This window comes from Arachis hypogaea, chromosome 8 (genome assembly GCF_003086295.3).
Source record: "Arachis hypogaea cultivar Tifrunner chromosome 8, arahy.Tifrunner.gnm2.J5K5, whole genome shotgun sequence".
NCBI classification, from domain to species: Eukaryota; Viridiplantae; Streptophyta; class Magnoliopsida; order Fabales; family Fabaceae; genus Arachis; species Arachis hypogaea.
The window spans coordinates 50815471-50842663 of record NC_092043.1 but is presented as its reverse complement, the minus strand read 5'-3'; the positions used below and the strand labels follow the sequence as shown (position 1 = coordinate 50842663).

Sequence of the window (27193 nt, the reverse complement as noted above, 5' to 3'; positions counted from 1 at the left end):
TTTGGGTTAAATGTTTTATCGAAACAACTTGCTCTTTAAAAATTATTTTAGTTGGATTTTGTTGTAACCTTAAGATCACATATTCAAATAGGAGAAACAATCACTAATTAGATTAGATTGTGTATATTACGCCCTGTAAATATGATTCTTCTTCAAATTTTATGTTAATATAGAATAATAGTATATCATATTAGTTTTTTATTATAAAAGAGTAAAATACTATAAAAGTATATACAAATTTTTGTGAGATTGACATGAACTAAATTGTTGGGAATAAGTAGTATGACCACAATTTAATTAATCATGTGTCAAATAATTTGTTATTATTATTATATTAAAATATTAATATAATAAAATTTTTGATTAAATTTAATGATTTATCATTGTGATAGTAATAATAATATTGAGAGATGAATCTTTTATAATTTAATTGTTCTTGGTCATAAGATTATTAAAAAGGAAATTATAATCCGAAAAGATAATATATATATATATATATATATATATATATATATATAATGATTTTCATTGGATGAAGACTAATAGATCTCATTTATTTGAGAATTCTTTATAACTATCGCATATTTGTCAATAGAATATTTTTAAAATAAACATAGTAATAATAGAATTCCTTTGACTTGCGACTATCATAGTAATTGACAATGTATTTATTATACTTTGATTCTGGACACCTAATATCCTAGGGTGCTAGTTGAATTGACATTGGGTATGATTTAAATACTTGTAGAATTAATGATTAGTTAATAAAGAATCTGTCAACTCTTGGTAAAGAGTTTGAGCTTTATGATTATGATGACTGAGATAAATAAAACTTTGGTCAAAGAGATTGAATGAATGAAGAAATGAGTTTCTTAAGCCATTCACAATTATTATAATAATGGTAATAAGTTAGAGTTTGACAATTAAATCATATTTTAAAAGTTAACCAAGAGCTGAAAAGATGAAAAGAATTATACTTTATTCTTCTGAGGTTCTTAGTAAAAATAGATTATTTCATACTATTGGATCGTTGAGGAATGTTGCTAGACCCCGATCTTAATTAGTAAATTTAGTATGTCTAATTTACTACCTACTTAGTATTGAATTTATGGAGTCACACACTAACGAGTGTTTTAATTTTTGCTGTAAAATTGATTAATTATTATTTTGATTTGATTAAATAGATAATTATATTAATTCAAATAGAATATTATATATTCTTTACTAGTACCAAGAATATAATAATAATATGATAATTGAGAATATTAAATAAGATTTGAGAATAATTAATTATTCTATCTCTAAACTTAAATTCTTAATTTGGATGAAATCCTAATTGATTCTGTTTCAAATTGAGTTATGATATGATTCATAAATTTGAAAGATTCAAGTTTAAAATAGTAAGATATGATTCAAATTTGAATTGAGATTCAAATTTAAAATCAATAACAAATCTCATACTATATATATGTATGCCAAGAGTAGAAGAAAGAGAGATGAGAAAAAAACACAAAAGTTTTATTCCTTTACCTCTACACACATAAACGTATGTGAGTCTATTTTTGGAGAAAAATTTTATGATGCGCAAAGAGTTGCAAGAGATTTCTCAATTTAGATTAGATGTCTATTGATAAATGAATTGACAGCAAAGGTTGGTCTCGGTGTGAATACGCATAGCGCCTTTGTACTATCGAAGGGAGAAAGTGATTTTTACTAGCGTACACAGGTATCTAGATCTGATCTATATATTGTTTATTTGAATAAAATTTAAGCACAAAATATATTTTTAGGATTTTTTTTCCGCTGTGTTATAAACGCATCGTAATCCTTCGTAAACCTAATTCATTAGCAGTAAATATTAAAAAAAAGAAGTTTGGGAGAATATTGCGATTTGGTATTTTATTTGAGTTTAGGTTAAATACTTATCGAAACAATTTACGTTTTAAAAGTTATTTTAGTTAGAGTTTGTTCTAGCTTTGAAGTCACCGATTTAAATCGTGAAAATAACTACTAATATAGTTATCAAGTTATGTTAGGTATATTATATCTTTAAAGAATGGTTCTTTTTTTAATTTTATGTTAATGTGAAATATCAAAATACTAGACTGTCTTTTTATTATAAAAGGATAAAATACTATAAAAGTGTATACAAAATTTTGTGAAATTAACATGAATTAAGTGTTTGTTTGAGTGTTATTAAATCGATGAAAAATATATTTTTTTATTTTTTAGTGTATTTAAAAAGTTTTAATAGAAAAAATAAAAATACTAAAAAATAAAAATATCTTTTTTAAAAAGTTACAATTTACAATTTTTAATTTTTTTTAAAAAAAATATATTTTTCATATAATAAATAAACAAAAAATATTTTTATCTTATTTTATCTAAATATAATTGATAAATAAAAAATTTTTTTATATGAGATATTTAAATATAAAATTATTTTTATTTTTGTAAAAGATATTTTAAAAAAATATCATTTAGAAAAATATCTTTTTTAAAAATGTCCCAAACAAATTCTTAAACCTAATTCATTAGATCAAATATTAAAAGAAGTTTAGGAGCTAGCAAATTTTGTGATTTTTATTCATCGATAATATTTTTAATGGTGTGAAATTATAACTAACGGTATAGATCATTTAATATCCTTTTAATGATTAAATACTAGCCAAAATCTAACAAAAGTACTGACCCTAAACCCCTAACACTCCTCATAATAAAAAAGAAATTGAGGAGAACATTGTGAAAAGTTCTATAATTTAATAGGTAAACTCTATATGGGAACTTGGGAATGGAATGTTATTTAGGGATTTAGTGTGTGTACAAATAGGGGGAGTGAATAAATATGAATTTGTTAAATTCCGTTTCCATTGTTTCACAATGCTAACTCAACTTTGTATGCTTTGCTTAGGTTACAGGGACAAACATGGGAGACAGAGAAATTATTGATTTATCTAGTGATGATGAGAGTGAAAACGAAAAGGTTATTCCCACAGCTGTGAAGCAGGAGCCAGATCTTGTTTTCGATGTAAAGCAAGAAAAATCGAGTAATAAAGGTGAACTGGCGAATCGAAATGGACCTCGCATTCATTCTGTTCGAGCAGCTGTTGATGATGATTCAGACGTTTCTTATGCGTCAGCCATATGTGCAGCACCCCTTACTCGGCAGTTTTGGAAAGCTGGGACTTATGATGATGCCCCTGCTTCCAAAAAATTCACACTCCAAAGTAATTTTCCAAATTAATGTAGCTTCTAGTTTCTTCCATGGCCGTTAGTGCTTATATTTTTTTGTTGGTCACTGTATCCCCTAGCTCAGTGAAGGACTAATTTGTTGCGAATCTGAGTTCTATTGATAGGGGGTGGTAGTATTACCCTACCGGCGGGTATCCAACCGGACCCCACCCGATCGGGTAGGGTTGCCAACCTAATCTGCAGCGGATAGAGTAGAGTGCGGATAGGATTCTCATGCGGGTCAGGTAGGGTGCGAGTTGAGTCTCAATCCTACCCGACCAACCCGATCTGCAGCGGGTAGGGTAGGGTGCGGGTAGGATTCTCATGCAGGTCGGGTAGGGTGCGAGTTGAGTCTCAATCCTACTCGACCAACCCTCACTTTATATATGTTTATGTTATATACTTATATAAAAATATGTTTTAAGTGGATGTTGAATTAAAGAGTTCTCATTAAATACAAAAGATCCTTAACCACCAAAAGAAAATCATTAATTAATAATTTAATATCTTTTTTACATAAAAATCAATTCTATTTTAAATTATTATCAAGTTATATAATAATGTTGTATATTTTTTGTAACCTGCGGGTAGGGTCGGGTACCCACGGATTAATAACGGGTAGGGTTAGAGTTGGGATATTCTCAACCCACGGTAGGGTTAGGGTTGGATCCAAACCCTACCCTATCCTATCCATTGCCACCCCTACCATTGAAGGGTCTGTCACTTGTCGCTGGTCAATGGGTTGTTGCATGTATAAGGCAGAATTTGATTAGTGCTTATATTGAGTTGTGACAGAATTTTTCTTTGATTTCAGATGTCAAAAACTATCTACATGTACACCCTATGTTCCTTCACTCGAATGCAACTTCACATAAGTGGGCATTTGGTGGTATGTTCTTATGACTTATATGAACTTGTTCATCCTTTTTGTTTTTATTTTAATGTGTTGGTCTTTTTCTTTGATTTTGGTTGCAGCCATAGCGGAGCTTCTCGATAATGCAGTTGATGAGGTGATTATTAGTGATGTTTCAGTTGTGAACTGCATGAATTTTAAGGACGAGCAATGCTATATGACCAGTAAATAGTATCATTTTTAGCCAACAATAATTTGCACTCTTATTTACAATACCTTTTGCAGATAAAAAACATGATTTATAACTCTATATATCATAGTTTTGCACACATGAATCAATATAGTGTGCATCTATGTTTGGTAGAGTTTGCACACATAAATTAGTAAAATTTATTTGTTAAAAATAATTTAGTGTCTGTGCTAGCCAAATGATGGTAAAAAATACTAAAAGTTGCCGGTTCCCAAGAATTTCCTTTTAAGTATTGTATATACTATGCTAGTTTCATTTGTCATTTACCTGCATACTAATTTAGGCATTGATTTTTGATGGTGCATTCTTTATTAATTGTGATACAACAAACAACAACAAATCCTTGTCCTACTAGGTGAGGTTGGCTACATGAATCAAACATGTAGATCTTGTTTGACCATCTCGTTGATGGTCTTTTTAGGTTTTTTTTGCCTGTTACCCCTTGTCCATTTTCCATCTCATCCACCCTTCTAACTAGGTGTTCTGTCGGGCTTCTCCTCACATGTTCAAACTACTTAAGATGCGATTCTGCAATCTTTTCCACAATAGGTGCTACTCCAACTCTCTTATATTTTCGTTTCTTATTCTATCCAATCGCGTATGATCCTTCATCAATTTCAACATCTTCATCTTTGCCACACTTAACTTGTGTTCGTGCTCTCCTTTGGCCGCCCAACACTCTGTACCATAAAGTATAGCCGGTCTCATAGCAGTGCGATAGAATTTACGTTTAAGTTTTGAAGACAATTTTTTGTCACATATAAAATCAGACACACTCCGCCATTTTAACTAACCTGCTTGGATTCTATGACTTATATCCTGTTCAATCTTTCCATCATCCTGTTTGATGCACCAAGATACTTAAAACTTTTAATTTTTCGTAGAATGTTTTCTCTAATCTTCACTTCTGTATTAGGGTTTTTCTTTTGGCAGCCGAACTTACATTAACGGTGATGTTTTCCAGAAATGATTTCCGTTCTATACATATCCTTTGTTTCTGGTTTCTACTGTTAATATACCTTTTTTTAAGGTTCATGTTTATTCCGATGTTCTTTACTTAATTATCATTCCATAGATTGGTGTAAAACCATAATTTTTGTTGATGTGATTTTTCCATTTCTTGTTTGAAATCATCATTTAACATCTTACATCTTACATTTTACATTTGTTTTATGCTCCAATTTGTATTGCATTCTTGCCATTTGTGCTTAGGATAGATCCAAAATGGGGCTACCTTTGTCCTTGTAGATAAAACTTCGAATCCAAAGGATGGAAGTCCAGCATTGCTGATTCAAGGTACAATGGTTCTGGAACTCATCAATTTTAGAAATTTAGTAGTTATCGAAAATCCTAGCCTGACTCTTGTTAGCATTAGACATTTTTTATTGATTTTGAACTGACATTGGGTAATCAGATGATGGTGGTGGAATGGATCCAGAAGCAATGAGGCATTGCATGAGTTTTGGATTTTCAGATAAGAAGTCAAAGCTGGCTATTGGGCAGTGTATGGGTCTTGGCATTGTTTCTTCAACTATTTTCGTATTCGTGCGTTATTCTTTTTTTGAGTTTTAGTTTATTGTTGCAGATGGTAATGGCTTTAAGACCAGTAGTATGAGGCTTGGGGCTGATGTCATAGTCTTCAGTCGGCATATGAGTAATGGGTATGTGACAAAACTTAAAACATCTATCCATGCTGAAGTTAGTTAGGCTTTTAAACGTTATGCCTTCTGATCTTTCATTAGAGTGAGGCAGGGTGATTTTGGGACAAAAATTGAAGTTACAGTGGAAAAGAAAAGTGAAAACTATGCTTAATTTTCGTACTGTTTTTACCTGCATCAGGATATTGACGCAAAGCATTGGACTTCTGTCATATACATTTTTGGTGCAAGAAAAGCTTGACAGAATAGTAGTACCCATGGTGAGTGGTATTCCACATTTTTCGTTTATTATGTAAAGGGTTTGGTTTATATTGTGCATAGGCTTCAAATGCTACTTCTCTTCAACTTATTGCTTGAATTAAGGAGTGCCAAAATAGTAATTATACTCCAAATAAAGTTAGATTGAAAAGGAATCATTAAATTTTTTTTAGCAATCCTGCTACATCTACACCCTTTATAATAAACACCGTTTTGACATTAGTATTATCTTAACAACTGAACACGTGTTCTCTTTGTTTTGTTAATTAAAAAATAATTTAAATACACAATTATTTATTAGCAACCATATTTTTATATGGGTGTTAACCGTATTTGGTGTATGAATAGGGTTTTTCTTTTTTAGCATTTCTTTCGACTAGATACACCAAAACATATAAGTTGAGGACTACCATAAGATTCTTGCTTCTTACAAGGATCTAAAGCTTTTCAAATTAGTGAGGTGTTGATGCAAGTCCATTGTCAACGTACACGTCCAAGCATTCCAAAAAGCTTCTTCTAGAGAGAATGAGAGACTACACAATAGCGAACATTAGAAATAAATGAGCTCTTGAGCAATCTCTGCAAACTTTATTCATATTTTTGTAGATAAAGTTGTGAGATGCTAGTGCTTCTAGGGGAGAATTCCGGTTAATCGTGTTAAGAACATCTTGCCAAAACATTGTGGGTGCTATAGGGAGCCTGAGTTGACAAAAATGTCAGTGGTTAATTCATTGCTCCAAGGGTCCCTTTTATTTTTCTTTTGTTTTGTTTGTTTCCCCCTAAAATAATCCTAAAAGGACCCTTATTGCAACATGCTTAGGGCAGACTTTTAAGAGACTTCTGAACACTGATCATTTGCTAAATCATTTTTTATGCTCTTTCTCATAAGAATCTTTTCTGCAATGGTTGATTCTACTAGTGGAGTTTATTTACAACACTAACTGTTCTTGTCAATTTCAGGTAAACTATGGGTTTAATTCATCAACTGGATCATTGGAGATATTAAATGGCAAAGAGCATTTTGTGACCAATTTATCTTTGATTTTGCGCTGGTCTCCATACTCATCAGAAGAGGAACTTCTTGGACAAGTTAGTTTCTATGTTTCTCCTTTCATCTGTGACTATTGGCTGGAAGTTGTTAGATTAAAATGATTTCAATAATAATACTATGTATATTATGGAGAATGCTTTTTTTTTTTAAAAAAAAATTATTTTATGTTTTCAAGTAATGCTAAAAATGAACTTCGGAGATTTTTCCTCTCGAACAGCTTAAATTTTGTAAAAGAGATTAAATTGTCTCTGCACAATTTTATTAGAAAAGGAAATAAAATCTGTTTGAGTAATTTTATTAGAAAAGAGAATGTATAGAAGTGGATGAGACATCCTCACATATATTCAGAAAAATATGGTTGACCAGCAAGGGAATAAAGCATGCAACAATGCTTGTACCCATATGAAGTAATTTGTTTGACGAATTAGTTTGTTTCCTAATGCTGAGTGCATTTCTAATACAAACATGCTCCATGAATGCCAAAGGTTCCAGAATAATCAAACCTTGACATGATAGAATAATCAAATCTATCAGGCTGCGTTTGGAAGAGAGACTAAGACTGAGAGACAGAGACTAGGAAGCCGAGACTAGATTAAGTCTCCGTATTATGTTTGGTGTAAAGTGTACAAGACTGAGTTATGTCTTAGTATCTTGTTTGGTTCAAGATAAATATAGAGATGAAATAAAAATATTTACTGAAATACCCTTAATTATTAAGGAAAATGTTATTAAAGTTTCACTTCCATCTTCAGAAATTTCAGTTCCTTGTGTCTTCACTTTCTAAAGGTATTGAAGGGACTGAAATTTTAGTTCCGATCTCTTACCATCAAACACAATATCTCAGCTTCATTCTAGTCTTTGAAAACAAACACTACCTCAGAGAAGAATAATCAAATGTTTTTATAGCAACGCAATCAAATTTTTTTCATAAACACCAAATACGTATCTTTATATGGTTGGCTGATTGACGGTTGATTTTTGGTGTACACGTAGTATGATTGGTTTTTATATTTAGTAACATTTTCTTGTATTCTTATTCTCTATTTCTTAATGATATTCTTTGTTTATCCTCTCAAAATGAGCATGTTCTTATTCAGTTCAAATATTCTTCATTCTGACAGTTTAGTGACGTTGGATCTCATGGTACTAAAGTCATTATCTACAACTTGTGGCTTAATGATGATGGGAACTTGGAGCTAGATTTTGCTACGGATCCTGAGGTGATATTTTCTTTTTATTTCTACTGTACTGCCTGTTTTAGAATTTTGCGTTGATTGCTTAACGAGGGGGCTTCTATTCATATGCCAGGATATTCGAATCGCTGGGGATGTAAGGAAGATTGACACAATTCCTGCCTGGAGGGAAGCAAATGAGAAACATATTGCTCATCGGTTCCGTTTCTCTTTACGTGTATGCTGGACTTTGAAATTATTCTTATACTTGTGTGGCCGTGTTAAAGGTTGAATTTGTTGGTCTAAAATTCTCATGTTTTGCAGGTTTATATGTCAATATTGTACTTGCAGATACCAGAAAGTTTTCATATGTTTTTGAGAGGCATAATTGTGCAGCCACATAACATTGCTGATGATCTTAAATATATTGAATTTATCTTGTATAAACCACAAGTTGGTGGAACCGTGGAGGTTATTGTCTTACTTTTGACTGTATTCATATTATTTGAGGGATAAAAGTTATCTTGAGCTGAATGTTTTAATTATTCTATTTTGCTATTAGTAATAAAAGTTATTAAATACAAAACTAATAGAAAGTAAGACAAAAATCGGTAATTTCAATACAACATACTGTTTCAATTTACTCAACATTTTTTATAATTTAATTTCTTTTTGGGGCTCAATGTGCAGGCAACAGTTGTGACAACAGTTGGATTCCTTAAGGAAGCTCCTCGAGTCATTATGCACGGTTTCAATGTATATCACAAAAATCGGCTAATACTGGTAAATTATCACCCAAAATGTTATATGCTACATAAGTGGTTGTTAACCATTCTCTGGTGTTAAACAGTTAATGATTTGATAATAGTGCATAAGAGCTAAATAACATCACTTTTTATTCTATTATTAACTTGTATTTATAGTTAAGGAAACAAGGGAAAAAGTACTTTGAGCAGTACACAAAAACATTAAGTCCTAAATATTCGTAGTGTAGATGAACACAGTTATAGCTATGTGCATGATATAATGGAAATGGAAGATCAATACACAGTTTTTTTAACTTATTAGTTGTATATTGATTCAACCTGAAATTAACACTGTTAACATGCTGTGCACTTTTCAAAGGGCATGAGTTTCTTTCCCTTAATACTAGTGTGTGTAATGTGGTGCTTACTCCAAATTGTTTCACATTTTTCATATATATTCTGTTGCAATTTCCTTATGGAACCTTTTACCAATTCTTTTATGAATGTTGGAAATCTTGTGCTAACTCGTTGAACTAATTTTTGGAGTTAGCCTCCATAGTTTGGGGTGAAATAGAATAGGCTAGATGTTGGTTATTTGCTATCTAGTCCACAAATGGTCCTAGCTTTCATTTTACTATAACTCCTATTTTTAAAAATAGATCATTTTATTATGACAAATTTTGGCTGCTGCTATTTGGAGACTAATGTAGAAATTAGAAATTACAAGTCATGTCATATCATGCTCTTCATTGTTGTTTTTTGTCTCCTTTCTCTTTTGAATAAATTCTTATCTAGGTTCATTGACAAATAATGCCAGTTTGTAGCATATAGTTATTATGTAGCTTCTCTTTTATTCTCTCTCTAATACAATTGCTACTTTTCAATATCAGCCATTTTGGCAGGTTGTGAACTATATAGACAGTAGAGGCAGAGGAGTTGTCGGTAAGTAAAACATCACCACGAGGTGTCAAGTTCTTTTCAATTATCAAGACATACCGAGCCGTAATAATATGCTACATAATAAATTATGTTGATCTCGTGTTAGGTATCCTGCAAGCGGATTTTGTTGAGCCAACTCATAATAAGCAAGATTTTGAGAAAACTTCTTTGTTTCAAAAGCTTGAAGTGCGATTGAAGGAAATGACATGGGAATACTGGTATAGTGTTTATGCTTGTGTTAAAATCCATGATTATCCAGGAAAATAACAGAGTAAATAGTAACTCAACAAATGAAAGAATACTGTCATCTATTTATAACAATGTAAAACGCTAAGACTAGTTTTAATGATTTTTAAGCGTTGATATCTGAGATGTCTAGGAGTCTTAAAATATATGTAGGGACGTGCATTGTAGATTGCTTGGGTATCGTGAAAAGTATCCAGTTCCTAAAGCGAAACAAGGCGAACTCAATAGAAAGTCCTACCTTGTTGATGCTAAAGCAGCAAACGAAAATGCTGAACTACGCAAGAGAACCATGCGGAACGCATCTGAGCAAGGTAACTGCTTATGTGATAATCAAGATTCTGCATCACTATCTTAATCAGTGTAATCTAATTTGTATATCCTGATTTGGTTCAGGATCTAATAACAAGAGGAAGATATATGAACAGGTAGACCTCCATAATTCAAAAAAGCATGCAAAAGAAGAGAATGTTAAAGGTGTTGGCATATCTCAGAATATGCAGGTCGGTAGTAACTTCGTTTGTTATGTTGAAATTTGTCCATCTTGTTCATATGTATATGATATGATGATTTGAGAATAGTATTCATGGATTTTCTGGTTTCCCTTAAACATCATATTCTTCCGGTTTTGATAACTTAAGTATTCTGATGGCAACTTGTTTTATGGTAGGTTATTCCGGCTCCTGCAGAGCAGGTGCTAGACCAAGAGACCTTAACATTGTTGGATGAAAACCAGAAACTACAGACAAAGTGAGTATACTTCTGTTTTGTGTTTACCACCACGGCAACGGTCTCAATTGCGTGGGATGCTGTTATTCAGCAACTTAGATTTTCTTGATTCTTGATGAATTCTTGCTGTCCAACACAACCTCCATTCTGTTTTTTCTCTCAGTTTTTCAATTTGTTATTCACAATGGAGTTGTAATATAGTTAGTTATATATTAACATGCTTTTAAATCTTTACCCTGCAGATGTTTGGAATCTGAAATGATACAAGAAGAACTTAATCTTAAGGTAATCTGCACGGTCTAATTTTATTCATTCATATATACTATTATCCTTGAAGGGGAGCCTTAGAGCAACGGTTGAGTTGTCTCTTTGTCGTGTGACCTCAAGGTCACAGGTTCAAGCCGTGAAACCTAGTCTCTATGTCCATTGTCTCGATATCTCTGTATATTTGTAACTTTTATTCCGAGATACTTACTAAACACAGTTGCCTGATGCAATTGAAGTATGTTAAATTAGATAATTCTCTATGAACTGCATAGAATGAAATAGTTAAGTTGTTTTGGCTTCTGTGATTTAAGAAAAAAATGGTTTATGATTTTACAGGTAACAGATCTTAGAAGTAAAATAGAAGCAGCCAGAGAGCAGCAAAATCTACTATTGGCTCAACTACAACTGCTAGATGTGAAAGATGAGTAGTACTAGTTGTGGTGGTAGTAGTAGTAGTAGGTGTAGCTGTGACAAATGGCAGTGTTCAAATTCTTTGATTTGTAGAAGTGTTGTACCGAATTTGGATCCTCTGAAGTCTGAAGTAAAAAAGTTGGTAAAGTGGTAAAGTAAAGGGTTAATCACTATTGATTTTATAACTTCCAAAAAATGTGTCTTTCATTATCTTAATTTAATAACGATTAACTCCTTACTTTACTACTTTACTAACTTTCTTATACTTTACTACTTTACTAACTTTCTTACTTTAGAGATATTCATTCGGGTTGTACCATATGTATAGTTTCACTTTCACCCCTTAAATAGGTGTGTGGCTAGCTAATTTTGGTTTTTGGAGGGGCATAGTGGTCATTTCATGCTGTAAGCCAGTTTGGTTAGTCTTCTGTATACATGTAATATGATGAGCCATTATTTGTGAATGAGTAGGGCAATTTTTTCGTTTCTCTCTATGGTCTTCTTTAATATGTGTACATATATTTATTGACTTGAACCAACGTAAAGATGAATGGAATAAAATATCATGAAATATGGAAATAATTTAATATTTTAACATATTACTTATTCTATATAAAAATAATTTTGTAAATATAAGTATACTACTAAATTTTAAATTTAATTACTCTTTTTATTTTTATAGTTTTATCAAATTTATATTAAATGTTTATATTTTTTTAATTGAGTTTATATATTATTTTTAATTTTATAATTAAACTTTTTATATTAAAATATTAAAATTAAAAAAATATTCTTTTCAAAAATGTCAAATTTAATTAAATTTTAATTGTAAATATTTTTAATTTGTAAAAAAATATTTTATTAATTTTAATATTTTTTTATATTGATAATGACTTAATTATAAAATTAAAAATAATATAAAAATTTGATAAAATTTAAATCTAAAATATATTATCAATATAATATAATGCAGCGATAATTTAATTGTCTATGTGTTATTAAAGGTTAAATTTTAAAAAAGAATAGCTAAGAATTAATTGTCTAAAAATTAATAATAAAAATAGAATTGAAGTATGATACTAAATTAAATTTCATTAAAAATTAAAAATAATTTTAAGAACATTAGGAATAAAACGGTTACTTTTATTTTTCATACTACTGTTTTTTTATGACATATATATAACATCAAAATATTACAAAATTGTCTTGCATTTTTTTTGTTGACTTATCTTCTTGCATATAGAAGTATATAAATATGGATACGAAAATATTTATGTTTTTTTATTTTCTACTTATTAAAAGCTTGAATTGAATTGGTTATGCTAAAGCAATCCTTGATTCACGCAGTATAATTCTTGAATAATAGAATTAGTCAAGCCAAAATGTTTAATTCTTTTTGAATGTTTACTGTTTAAATTGATTCTTTTTTAAGAAAAATGTATTTTTTTCTCTAATTAAAAATTATTTTTATATAACTCCATAGGTGTGTTAGAAACAAGAGACTAAACTGGAGAAAGGATTGTGTGTCTATTCAAGTTGTGTAGAATGATACAATATAAAGAATATTTATAGGTACTAAAAATCATAATAATAAAGACGTAATCTCCTATAATAAATATTCAGATATACTAAATAATACTAATTGATCTTAATTGATGTTAATTATATTCTAACATCCCCCCTCAAACTCAAGTGACAACTTGAGTTTGAAACTTATTTAAAAATTAATACAACGAAAGAAAAAAAAAACCGCATAAACTAATAGAACGGATGCAGACGGAACTGCCGGAAGAAAGCACAGACGGAATTGCCTCTGTCGGAAGGAAGCGCAGATGGAACTGCCGTTGTCGGAAGGAAGCGCAGATAGAACTGCCGCTGTCGGAAGGAAGCGCAGATAGAACTGCCGCGGATGCAGACGGAACTGCCGAAAGGAAGCGCAGATGGAACTGCCGCTATTTGAAGGAAGCAGACGGAACTGCCAGAAAGAAACGCAGACGAAACTGTCACGACGAAACGCAGATGAAACTGTCACGAGAAAACGCAACTGCCACAAGAGAACGCAGATGAAACTGCCACGAGAGAACGCAGATGGACCTGCCACGAGAGAACGCAACGGAACTGCTGAAAGAGCGAAAACTATATGATTTCTTCACGAGAATAGGTAAGCTATGGTGTTTGATCATTCAATTCAACATAGGCTAGTCGGTAAGGTGGAAAAATATCAAAGGAGTGACAAAAGGAAAAGAAGAATGGCATAGAAAAAAATACAAAAACTACGGTGATTTCACCACAAAGAAAACAATCTATCCTCTTCAAGGAGAATACCATGGCTCTGATACCATGTTAGAAACAAGAGACTAAACTGGAGAAAGGATTGTGTGTCTATTCAAGTTGTGTAGAATGATACAATATAAAGAATATTTATAGGTACTAAGAGAATCATAATAATAAAGACGTAATCTCCTATAATAAATATTCAGATATACTAAATAATATTAATTGATCTTAATTGATGTTAATTATATTCTAACAAGGTGTACGAGGGTTCTCACTTATAAAACTTATTGGCTTTTAGTTTTTTTTTTTAAAACACTTATTAGGTGGAGTGAAAGAAAGGTGCCACCTAAAGAGGTTGAATGCACTGATTGCCAACACATGTGAGTTACATGCATTTCTACAACACAACACACCACACAAGTTGGCATAAAATATAGTCCAATACAAATAATAAATTCATAATCATATTATGTATTATATATATTTGTTACGCAATCATTTATAAAGAAAATAACAATAATAATAATAATAGAAATTAAAATTGATGATCAAATAATATAAATTCAAGAATATTACGTGTAAAAAAATAACTACTAAATTAATTATTTGTATAAAATATATAATATTTTTTATTTAAATTTTAGATGTATAATTTTTAAATTTTAAATATTATATTTTATTTTTAGATATATAAAATTTTACCGAATAATTATTAATTAATTTTTTAATATACAGATTTTGAAAAATAATATTGTTATTTTTATTTTTAATATTATTATTTTATTTATAATTTTTGTATTATATATTTATATAAATTTATAAAAGATAGTAATATTACCGAAATAGGAATGATAATATTTATTTGTATTTTAGTAACAAAATAAGATCTACTTAAAAATTCTCAATTTTTATTTATCTTAGATGTTACGGGCAGCTAAACTGCCCGTTGCCCGAGCAAGTTGCATTGGCAAGTGGTGGATAGTTGCCTCATTACTTTGCCCTAAAAACAGCATTTGAACCTCTCTATAAAAGGCTCTCATTTTCTCATCTTCTTCTACTTTTCACAATACATCTAACTTATTTTCACACACTATATTTTTTTTCCCAATCATTCTTATATTTCCTATTTTTCTTTATTTTTTGCCTCATTGAGTTCTTCCTCTATGTTCATCGTAATTTTGTGTTACTTTTGTGATTCTAATATAATTATTTTCTCTATTTTAATTAATTCTTATTGGTTATATTTTGGTGCAAAGCTTCCATCCGCATGTGATGCAAAGTATGAACATGACGGCCATATTTTGCACAAATTGACTATGTGTCTTGAAGCACCATTTGTGTGTTGCTTTAAGCTGCTTCAATAATCATAAGAGGTTTATATGGTTAGGTTTTTATTTTCCATGTTTATATAAACCTCTTTGAAATAGCAAGCATATATGTATATATAATAAAGTTTTTTTTTTTCAAGATATATCTTAAAGTATTTGCTTATATAAATGAGATGAAGGTTATCCAACTAACAAAAAAAAGGTCTTAAAAGGTTTAGTTTAAATACATCCAAAAAATAAAAAAAGTGATTGATTGGTAGAAAGGTAGCTTTCCTTACTAAGTAAAAGTTGAAAGTTTTGACAAGTGAAAATGACCCACAAAAGGAATATGGTATATTCTACAAACGGAATATGATATATTCTTCCGTATAAAAGTATTCAGAATTTTTTTTTGCCATCACTAATTCACTATGGAGAATGAATTGATTTGGAATAAAGATGTGTGCCAACACTAAAAGAGTAACTATTAGTTTAATTTAAACTTTAAAGATATAAGCAAAAAGTTAGGAAGAGTTTGATTGAGAATTAGGGTTCTTTTGTTTCAATTTTAGAAGAGAGTAATTTTATAATAAATTTTTTAAAAGTTCATTCAAATAAGTAATAAAATATTTATATTTTTTAATTGAAAGAGTTTTTGGAGTGTCAATACCCATTCACTTTATTTTTTAAGCTCTATTTTTTTTCATTGAATACAAGCCCATTGCATTAAACAACATTTTTTAAAAATAAATTTAAGGATGTTAATAGTATTGGGCTACAAAAATGTCTGTGACAACAAAAGATTGATCTCGACCTTAATCAATCAGAGAACGTGGACTCTCATAATATAACCTATAATATATGAGGAACAAGAAATTTCACAAATCATTACAGTCATTATTAATTATTACTGACTTAAAATAATAATACTACTAATAATAATAATAATAATAGATTTCTATGGGTTGATGACATTATAAAGGTAATGATAGTAAGTAATTATTCATCATACTTTAATAATTTAAAATTATATTTAGTTGACATTTTTATATAATGATAAAGTTTAAGTATATTAAGGTTCCATTTGATAACAACATTAAAGTTTATATTATTAATATAATTAAAGATATAATTATTTATATATTTTTTTATTGGTTTAAGTTTTTAAAATAATTAAAATATTAATGATATAATTATTAATATATTTTTTTTTTTAAATTACAATGTGACATTAACAAATTACAATTAAATAGGCAGGATAGGAAGTTAGAAACTGCTATCACATTATATCCTTAAAATTTTTGAATTTATCAACTAACTGATATTATTATACAAAATCAAAAGAAAATGTCTACAAACCTAAAAATATTTGTTTTTTTATATTTATGTAAATATATTTTGGAGTATTTAGAATGACCAAAATTTACATAAACAGAACTAAAAACAAAGAAACAAAAAGGGATGAACTAATTAAAGGAACTTAAAATCTCTATTTTCTGAGACACTAAAATGAATGAGAGTAGCATCAATAGAGTTCATATTCAAATACTCTCCATTCTGTGTGTTAAGGTCAGAAAAGCAGAATCTAATGCCCTCTTCCCTCTTATGATTCTCATCAACTTCTCTTCTCTCTCTCCATTCTCTTCGCGTTGCACAGAAACAACTCCACCATCTTCTTTAATCATTGTCGAGTAGCTTCCTCAATTACTCTTTACAGCCTCAGTATTTTGGACCACAAAGAGGAAGTAGTGGCCTTCGTAGAACGAGTGTGTCATTAATGATATCCTTTAAAACTGAAAAGTAATCTTCCAACTTGATTCCTATTAATAGAATGAAATAGTAAATCATTTTCTTAGTCTTCTCAATAAGTGAGTAATCAGCATTAGTGCCTAGACAATTCTATCTTATTGTACCAACACCAAGCAGTGACTAATAGATTATGTTTTCATCTCAATTTTATACTTCCAAATAAAACTATTTCTCCTGAATCCTTAGCCAAGCATGCCTTGTTGAATGAAAACATTTTCAACATTAAGTTTCTATGTGCCATTTTTCAAAAGAACAGTAATATACCTTCACCTTTATAGCTTCATTTTTCTTTTTCTTCTGGATTTCCAAGCATCGCTCATTCATGCGTGTGGAGTTTCCAAGTGAAAGCACATCTATGGTTAGCCATTTCAGCTTAATCAAATGGAAAATGATAAAAACTTCTTCAAAAACTCAGTTCCAAGTTAACGCAAAGATTTTCCTTGACCCTGAACTCACAACAGTCATCTCACACTCCCTAAATCCCCTTCATCAAGAAGAATTTATGTGGTACAAAAAATTAAGAGAACAGTAAATTTGATTTGGAGACAAACATACTAAATTTTTTTACCTGCAAATAGTGATGAAGGCATGAGACGAAACAACAATAAGATTGAAGGGTTGTTCATAGATGATGAAACCTGAATCACAGAGTCGCAAGTGTTGAAAACGAAAACAAATTCTTTTTTAAAAAAAAAATTTCTATAAGAGAGGGTTAGAAATAAGAGACTAAACTAGAAAGCATAGTATATTATTAAGTCTATTCAAGTTGTCTATTCAAGTTGTCTATAGAAGGGTATTTATAGGGGTTAAGAGAATAAATATTCAGATATACTAAATCATTCAAATTGATCCTAATTATATTCTAACATCTCCCTCAAACTCAAGTGACAACTTGAGTTTGAAACTTATTTAAAATAACGAAATAAAGAAAAAAACTGCATAAACTGATAAAACGAGTGCAGACGAAACTGTCGGAAGGAAGCGCAGACGGAACTGCCGCTAGTCTGAGCAGACGGATCTGCCGCTAGTCTGAAGGAAGCGCAGACGGAATTGCCGCTAGTCTGAGCAGACGGAACTGCCGCTAGTCTGAAGGAAGCGCAGACGGAACTGCCGCTTGTCTGAGACGAAACTGCCGCTTGTCTGAAGGAAGTGCAGACGTAACTGCCGCAAGGAAACACATACGAAACGCAGATGAAACTGCCACGAAAGAACGCTCTGATACCAATTGTTAAGGGTTTCCTTACTAACTCCAGAATATCAAGAGGTACAGCAGCAGATAATTAGCAATTAGAGTAATAGAAGGTGAGAGGTAGAAGATAGGATAGAGAAAGGTTGAGGTATCAAGATGATACTCTCAAGGAAATATTATTTAGAAAAGGAAGAAGGAACAAATAATAACAGAAGATTCACTTGGCATTCGAGAGGCCAAACTCTCCACTAAATAACCACTCCACTTATTCCCTACCTAAAAGCTTTTCAGCTTCCTTATTTATAATATCCATATCCTAACTACTTTCCTAAACATGTGGAGTAACAATAGTTTGAAATTTCAATCAGTCACGTGCAGACAACTGCTCAAAGAGAGCAAAAACTATATGATTTCTTCACGAGAAGAGGAAAACAAACAACAGATAACATTGGTGTTTAATCATTTGACTCGAAAAGACACAAGACGGAGAGAATAGACTAGTTGGTGAGGTGAAAAAGCATCAAGGAGTGACAAAAGAGAAAGAAAAATGACATAGAAAAAAATGCAAAAACTATGGTGATTTTACCGCAAGAAAAACAACATATCTTCAGGAGGATACCATGGCTCTGATTGGCTCTGATACAATGTTAGAAATAAGAGACTAAACTAGAAATGATGATATATTATTGAGTCTATTCAAGTTGTCTGGAATGATACAATATAAAAAGATATTTATAGGGGTTAAGAGAATCGTAATAATAAAAATAGAATATTTTATAATAAATATTTAGATATACTAAATCATTTTAATTGATCCTAATATATTCTAACAGAAAGGATATTGAGTAGAAAACACGTAGCAAAAAAAAGTGGTCATAAAACCAAAAGTTAAGATATTAGATAAAATAAAAATATTTGATAAAAAATTTAACTAAAATAAATTATAATTTTTTTAGTTTTGTATTTATTAATTATTATAAAAATTAATAAAAAATAACTTCTACTATTTTATTTCTTTGTTTATCTAACACTGCCATAAGTAAGGATGTTGAAACTGTTGAAGAAATTTTCTACTAGTAAAATAGTATATACTTCATCTACAATCTACTAATAAAAAAGATTATCATAAGTAAGGATGTTAAAACTATTGAAGAGTTCTCCTATTCAACATGTACTTCATCTACAATCTATCCGTAGAAAAGATTATTTTTTAATTATTTTGTTAATATTTTATTTTTATTATTAAAAGTTAACAAATACACTAAATAAATGAAAAATAAATCTTTTTTTATTGAGAAAATATTTTTTTATAGATATTAACAATTTGATCAAGTTAACATTGTCTGTTTAATTCAAAGATAAAATCTTTGATGGTCACTTGACCACAGTAACAAATATAATTGTAATAAGATATGATGAAAATGAAATAATTAAAAAATAAAGTATTTAAAATTTTTTTTTGAAAAAAAAAAAGATAATTATTTTGAATATTTTGAAATAAATCAAGTGAATTGTTAGAACTATATTGTTTTTGGTTTCTTATTCCTACTGTTGTAGAGAATGAATTCCTGATGATGATGATAGTGTTGTGAGGATGGAGAAACTATGCCATTTGAGCTATTATTCATTGGTCAAAGCCTATAATCTCTTAAGCCTATTCATTTGGTGAATAATATTCTACATTGTCTCTTGAATCCATAACTTTATTATCATTAATGTGGTGCCTTGTTTTTTTTTTATTTTTTTTATAGACTGTCTTCGATTTAATTAGAATATTAGAATATGTATTTATCACAAAATGCTATATAATAATTTATGTTTTAGACTAGTTTGGTTTTACAAAATTGTGAGTGCAATTTCTGTAAAAGTTCAGGTGCAAGTGCTATGTAACACCTTATTTAACATGGGAGTATCTCAATTATACTGAGATTAGTTTATCAAATAAATCATTTCTTATAATTAATTCGAATATAAGAACGATTCAATCAATAATAATAATCTTATATATCAATTTTGGCCTTCTTAAAATGGTAAAAACAAAATTCTATATATTATTAATTAAGATTAATTAGTTCACTTCAGTCTCTATTTTTTTTGGTCGAATATTAATTTGTTAGGTAATATAGCTGAGCAGGGGTCTAATTGTTTTTAAATTGGTTTAGAAATTTATTTTATTCTAAAAAAGTTTATATAATATCTCTTTTCGAATTTTTTTAATTCATTATATTAATATTATTTTTTTAATAAATTCTTGAATGTATGATATAGTACTTACAAATTAACTAATAAATTATTCATATTTAAAATATTATTTATTATAAAACTAAATAAATAATTTTTAATATAATTTTTAAATATATAAATAATAAAAATCAAAATACAATTAATACATTAATAATAATAACTCTGTGATGTATTATTAGTATTATAATTTAGATATTTTTTGTAATAAATTAAAAACTAATGAATAATTATTTGATATATGTGGCTTGTAATAATAATAGTAGAATTTGATTAGTTTATTTTCAAAGAAACTTGAAAGGCAACCTCAACTTATTGTTAAGTCCATTTAATTAGTTTTTTATCATCAATTTTCTTTTATCGTTTATGAGTTTTGTTTTTATTGGTATAATAAAAAAATTCAAGTAATCGAGTTAAAAAATGGTGCTAATTCGATACTCTACCTATAACTTTTATATACTTTTAAACTATCAAAATTAAATCTAAAAAAAATTATAATTGCTTGGTTGTTTCAAAAACATAATTAAATGCATATTTATTCAAATTAAGGGGATAAATATATTAATCTCTTATACAAACTTTCATATTGAATTTGGGAATAAAAGTATTTTAAATAATATTACACATTTTTAAAAAGTATTATATATATATATATATATATATATATATATATATATATATATATATAGTTTATTTTTAATTCATGGATAGTGGCAAATTTTTTATAGAATCATCAAAATACATTCGTTCTTTTAAATGTGTATTCACGCGATCATCGTAAAAATAATTATTATTTTAGTGTGATATTATTTAATTAAATGTAAAATTATATTGACGGTGCATCAATTATATATATACCCTCTAACATATTATCCGCTTGTGAGTAGTTTAATATAATGGATTCCCAATGAGGAATTTTTTTTTTATGGTTATGAAGATTGTGGTAAAACATTTCTTTACAACTTTGATATCAGCAAAATTGTACTTAGTGTGGCTTCTAGTGAAATAGTTTCACGGCTCCAACCATACCATAGGAATGCACAATCTAAATTCAAAACAACTTTAAGTATATATATGAATATTATACGTGTAATATTTCATAGGACTCATCTTTTGTCGTATAATTTTATTATATTTTTAATTAAATTCATATTTTTTAATTGGGTCTTTATATTATATTAAATTTTATAATAATTTTTTTTAAAAGTTCCTTCAAAATCGAACAAAAAAAAAAGTTCATTCAAATAAGTAATAAAGTATCTACATTTTTTAGTAGAAAAGTTTTTCGGAGGCTAAATATCCATTTACTTTATTTTTTAAGCTCTATTTTCTCTATTGAATACATGCTCATTGGTCATTGCATTAAACAACAGTATTTTTTAAAAATCAATTTAAGGTTATTAATAGTATTGGGCTACAAAAATATCTGTGGCCATAAAAGATTGATCTCGACCTTAATCAATCATAGAACTTGACCCAAAAAGAAAATCATAGAACTTGGATTCTCATAGTGAATTGTTTCACTCATATTCATTATAAAATTTTATGACCTATAATATAAGCTTGAGGAATAAAAAATTTTACAAATCATTATAGTCATTATTAATTATTACCAACTTATAGTATATGGTGCCTATTATTTTATACCGAAGTTACTAAAAGAAATAAATAAAAAATATTTAATAAATTTTATATGATTTATTTTTTATTTTAAATATTTTATTTTTTAATTTAAAAAAGAAATTAAGTAATTTAAACACCATATAATAAAATTACCAAAAAAAAAATACCATATAACAAAGACATCATAAAATTTCCCCAGTAAAAATTCTTACATACAATGATTATACACTAGTGGACTACACGCGCTTAGCGCGGACTGTATTATGCATCAAGTGAATGAATGTCAAAAAATTATAAATACTTTCTTTCGAGGTCAAATAATTTTTCTTTTGTAAAATGGTTAACATGACTAATTTATTGAATTAAACTTTAAGTTTATTAGTATATTTGAATCATTATATACTTGGTATGTTATTTAGATTATTTTTTTAATTTGATTTACAGTTTTGTTGTTCTCCACATGTTTATCATACTATAAAAAAATCTCATGTTTTAAATTATTTAAGATGTTCTAAATTATTTAAATTGTGATGTTGATAATTTGATGAATTAAAAAGGATTATGAGAGGAAAAAAAATAAGTTATTCTTATTCTTAAAAAAAATAAAAAAGTTTTTTAAAAATATTTATTGAGTTATTATACTTTATATACTATGTACTCCTTTTTTATTCCTACTAAAAAAATTATAACAAATAAACCTACATCTACTATTAATAAAAAAATAATTTAAATAATAATGTAAAACAACCTCATCTACATAAAATAAATGCAAACAGATCATGTACTATTTAATATGTTAAAAAAATATTCTAAATTACTGCAAGCTAATATAACAGAAAATTGACCATTTTTTTATAAAAACTTTAATTTTGCATTAAATTAGTAAAATTCAAATTCAATTGTGCTGTTCATTTTGCTTAATATATTAATAATATAATTGTAATAAAATAATTATTTATTCCCATCCTACCTCTCTCTCTCTCTCTATATATATATATATATATATGGAGAATTTTGTTGAACACATGGCAGCACGCTTGTTTTTTCGTATGTCTTTGATGAGTCAATTTAATTTAATTTTAAAGGCTTCATAAATGATGTTTGGTCTGTATTTAATTTTCTGTTCTTTAAAAAATCTTTTAACTCTAGCTACTTTAGATTATACGAAAAAGTTAAAAAAAATTTGAATAACTAATAGGGGAATTAATCTTAGCATACAAGCGATTAACACTTACAAGTGTTACAAGTCCCAAAAACAACTAACACCCTAAACACGCTCCTAATGTTATGTACGTTTCACGCGCTATATAACAGAATATTAATTCAATTAAAATTAATTAACGCGCGAATATATAACTTCTAATTTTAAAAGATTTCGTTACCTTCTTCGAATCTCTTGTCAAGTTTTTTTATTCTCTTTCTTGCGTTCTTCCCTTGTCTTTTTGATCGTTCTTTTACCTACGTTTATCACTGGTTTGTTCTTCGTCATTGATATGAGTTTCTCTCACTGTAACTCTAGCTTCATTTTTTTTTCGATTTTTTGGTTTCTGAAAACAAAGTTTGAACTCGTTTTGAAGATAATGGATGATTCAACATCGGATTGTCAGCTAAATCAGGGCAAAGTGGATTTTGAATTTGAATCGAATAAAGTTCCTGAGGTTTGAGTTAGATTCAGCTAATTACGATTACTCTGAATTTGATGCAGTTATTCGTCTACGATTGTCTAGCTGAATAATTCGTGAACATTGACTGTGAAATTAATGCGTGAACATAATCTGTGAATTGAATCTAATGTATTAGTTTTGATTAATTATCTGTAATTTATAGCATACGCTCGGGTGTAGATCAGAAATTTTCGGGTGTATTTTAGGGAAGTTTGGGTGTATTTATAATTTATGAATTTTTCTATTATTTTTGTTGACTTGTTGTTGTTCGGGTGTAGATCAGGAGTCCTTGGGTGTATTTACTTCAAGTGTTATTTTTTTATGAGGTGCATAAATTCTATAGTATTTTCTTGTTTTTAACATGTTGTATTTTGCAGCCCCTCTCTGTTGTTGATGACCAGCTTATTCCCAAGATTGGAATGACTTTTAAAACCCTTGAAGATGCTGCGAAATTTTACAAGGACTATGCCAAGGCTGCAGGTTTTTCTACAAGGGTTCAGAGCACAAATAAAAAGGAAAACAAAATTAAGAATCAATTGATTACATGTAGCAGAGAGGGAAAATGAAAATCTAAAATATCTCCGACCGAGAAGACAAATCCCACAGCTGGTTTGAATTGTCCTACAAGAATTTATATACACACATTGAAGGATGTTGGTGCTTGGATCATTTCGAATGTCGTGTTGCATCATTCACACACTTGCTGTCCAACTCAAGCAGAGATGCTCAAACAGCACAGGGAACTAAGCATGTCCGTTTGTCGTACAATAGAGAATAACAAGGAGGCCGGTATCAGACCAAGCAAAACATTCCAATCATTCGTTGCAGTAGCTGGGGGTCACTGTGAGTTAAATTTTATTGAAAAGGATGTGAGGAATTATATCACGAGAGAAGTGCGGAATGTTTTGGAACAAGAAGATGCAAAGGAATTTGGGAAATATTTATTGAGAATGAAAGAGAAGAATTAGACTTTCTTTTTCGAGCTCGAACTCGAGGACAATCAATCGATTAAGCTTGCTTTTTGGGCTGATGCAAGAAACAGAGCTGCCTTTGAGTATTTCGGAGATGTTATTTCATTTGACACTACCTACAATACAAATAGGTAATATGCTGTTCTTGTTTATGCTGCTAAATTAATTTTGTTCTATGAATCTGCTGCAGAGGTGTATATTGGATGTTCCTTGGGTGTATAAATTCATTGTATGGGTGTACATAATGATTTTTTATTCTGCAATGTCCTAATTTGTTTCAGGTATAATTTGGTTTGTGGTTCTTTTGTCGGGTGAATCACCACGGTCAGTCAATACTTCTTGGATGCACTTTGATGAAAAACGAAGAAATTGAGTCATTCAAATAGTTATTTCAATGTTGGCTTCGTTGCATGGGGGAAAATGCTTCGAAAGGGTTTCTCACCGATCAATGCGCGTCAATGAAAAGGGCTATAGAGGCTTGTATGCCAACAACAATTCACCGTTGGAGTATTTGGCACATCACGAAGAAGATCCAAGCAAATTAAATGGGTACAAGAGACATGCTGAAATTGAACAAGAATTGAGCCAAGTTGTTTGGAACTCTCATAATAAAGATTCATTTGATAGGAATTGGAATGATTTTCTACTGAATTTTGGTCTTGTGGACAACAAGTGGCTTTCAGGTAATGTTGTTTAAAATCTACAGCAGAAGTGTAAATTGCATGTTTTTCAGGTGTTTATAGTCTGTTTTTGGGTGTATTATGCAAATCTTTATGAAGACCGTCATATATGGGTTCCAATCTATCTCGATCACCACTTCTGGACAGGGATGAAAAGCACACAAAAGAGCGAGAGCATGCATTCATTTTTTAACAAGTTTATTACCCGAAACAGCTCGCTTATTCAATTTGTCAAACAATACAATAATTGTCTCGGAAGCAGCGAGTAAGCAGAGAGAAATTTAGATGCTGCAGATTTTCATACGATCATACCGTGTGCAACCAAATCCTCCATGGAAGCTTAGTTTCAAGATGTGTACACTCATCAAAAGTTTAGGAAAGTCCAAGCACAATTTAGAGGAAAGGCGAATTGCATCACTAGATTAACAAATTCCGCTCTAGGCTATTCAGTATACGAAGTTGGAGAACAAGTTTTCAGCTCAATATTCAACAAGTTTGTGGTTACTTATGACTCAGTAGCAGCCGATGTATAATGTCAATGCTTATTATTTGAGTCAAGAGGGATATTGTGTCATCATGCACTAAGTGTGTTAAGCTTTGAACGAGTAAGTCAAGTGTCATCGAGATATATATTAGAACGATGGAGCAAGAAGGTAAAGAGGCGACACACACACATCAAGAGTAGCCATGATGAGCCATTGTTGGAGCCAAGAAGCAAGAGGTTTGACAAATTAGTTTTTCGTTCGCAAAAGATTTGCGAATTTGCATCAGAATCGGAGGAGCTAACTGCCATTCTGCACCGTGCGTACGATAACGTCATGGTTGAGATGGAAGCATTGAAAGCCAAAAGGAAGGGGACATCTTCGTTATCTCATGAAGATGCCAACTTATAATCCGTTAACGAGTTTCAAAGCCCTCCAAGGGTTCGAACAAGAGGACATCCAAAAAATAGGCTAGGTTCAAAGTTGGACAAACAGATTGCAAATGCCTCAAAGAAGAAGAAAAGAAAAGTTTTAAAAAAGGTAAAAGTGATGTTCTTTAAATATGTGGTGATCGAGTTTAATTTTCTTGTTAATAGTTTTGCTAATATGTGAGTTTATTATTTCCAGTTAAACGCCTTTGATGCTGCATCAGTGGTGCGTCTAAATTCCAGCCAATATCAAGGACGTGTTATGAATTATCAGTTCAGGCAACCAGCAGTAGGGGATAACTTTTTAGGTGTATAATTACAGAATATGGTTGTAAAGCACTATTTTTTGGATGTATTTCTGAATTTTCTTGTGTTTTACATTTTACACACACACTCATATATATATATATATATATATATATATATATATATATATATATATATATATATATTTCGGCTGCTGCCGTTCATGTTATAAATTGTTGTTTTTTTTATTTGTTATGGTTTAGGGTTTTTAGAGTTTAGGGTTTAGGGTTTAAGGGGTTTAGGGTTTAGGGGTTTAGGGGTTTAGGGTTCAGGATTTAGGATTTTTAAGGTTTAGGAATCCAGCATCAATGGATAGAAGTTTGGGTATATATTGAAATTGTTGGGGTGTAAAACTCTGTGTTTTGGGTGTATCATAGGTTGGGTGGCTTAGGGTTTAGGATTTTAGGG

The 27193-nt window shown here is 29.7% G+C and overlaps 1 protein-coding gene across 1 annotated transcript; it reads left to right on the top strand.

The window, feature by feature from the left end:
- The first annotated feature begins 2756 nt into the window (after window positions 1-2756).
- Window positions 2757-12296, top strand: LOC112708181 (protein MICRORCHIDIA 6). Its single transcript, XM_025760349.3, has 19 exons — window positions 2757-3227; window positions 4046-4120; window positions 4207-4241; window positions 5552-5630; window positions 5749-5838; window positions 5920-5995; window positions 6174-6252; window positions 7211-7339; window positions 8423-8521; window positions 8610-8711; window positions 8798-8944; window positions 9164-9256; window positions 10110-10161; window positions 10265-10376; window positions 10558-10715; window positions 10798-10904; window positions 11072-11151; window positions 11373-11415; window positions 11734-12296. The coding sequence occupies exons 1-19, from the start codon at window positions 2927-2929 to the stop codon at window positions 11824-11826; spliced, it is 1950 nt and encodes a 649-aa protein (XP_025616134.1). The 5' UTR covers window positions 2757-2926; the 3' UTR covers window positions 11827-12296.
- Window positions 12297-27193: the final 14897 nt, after the last annotated feature.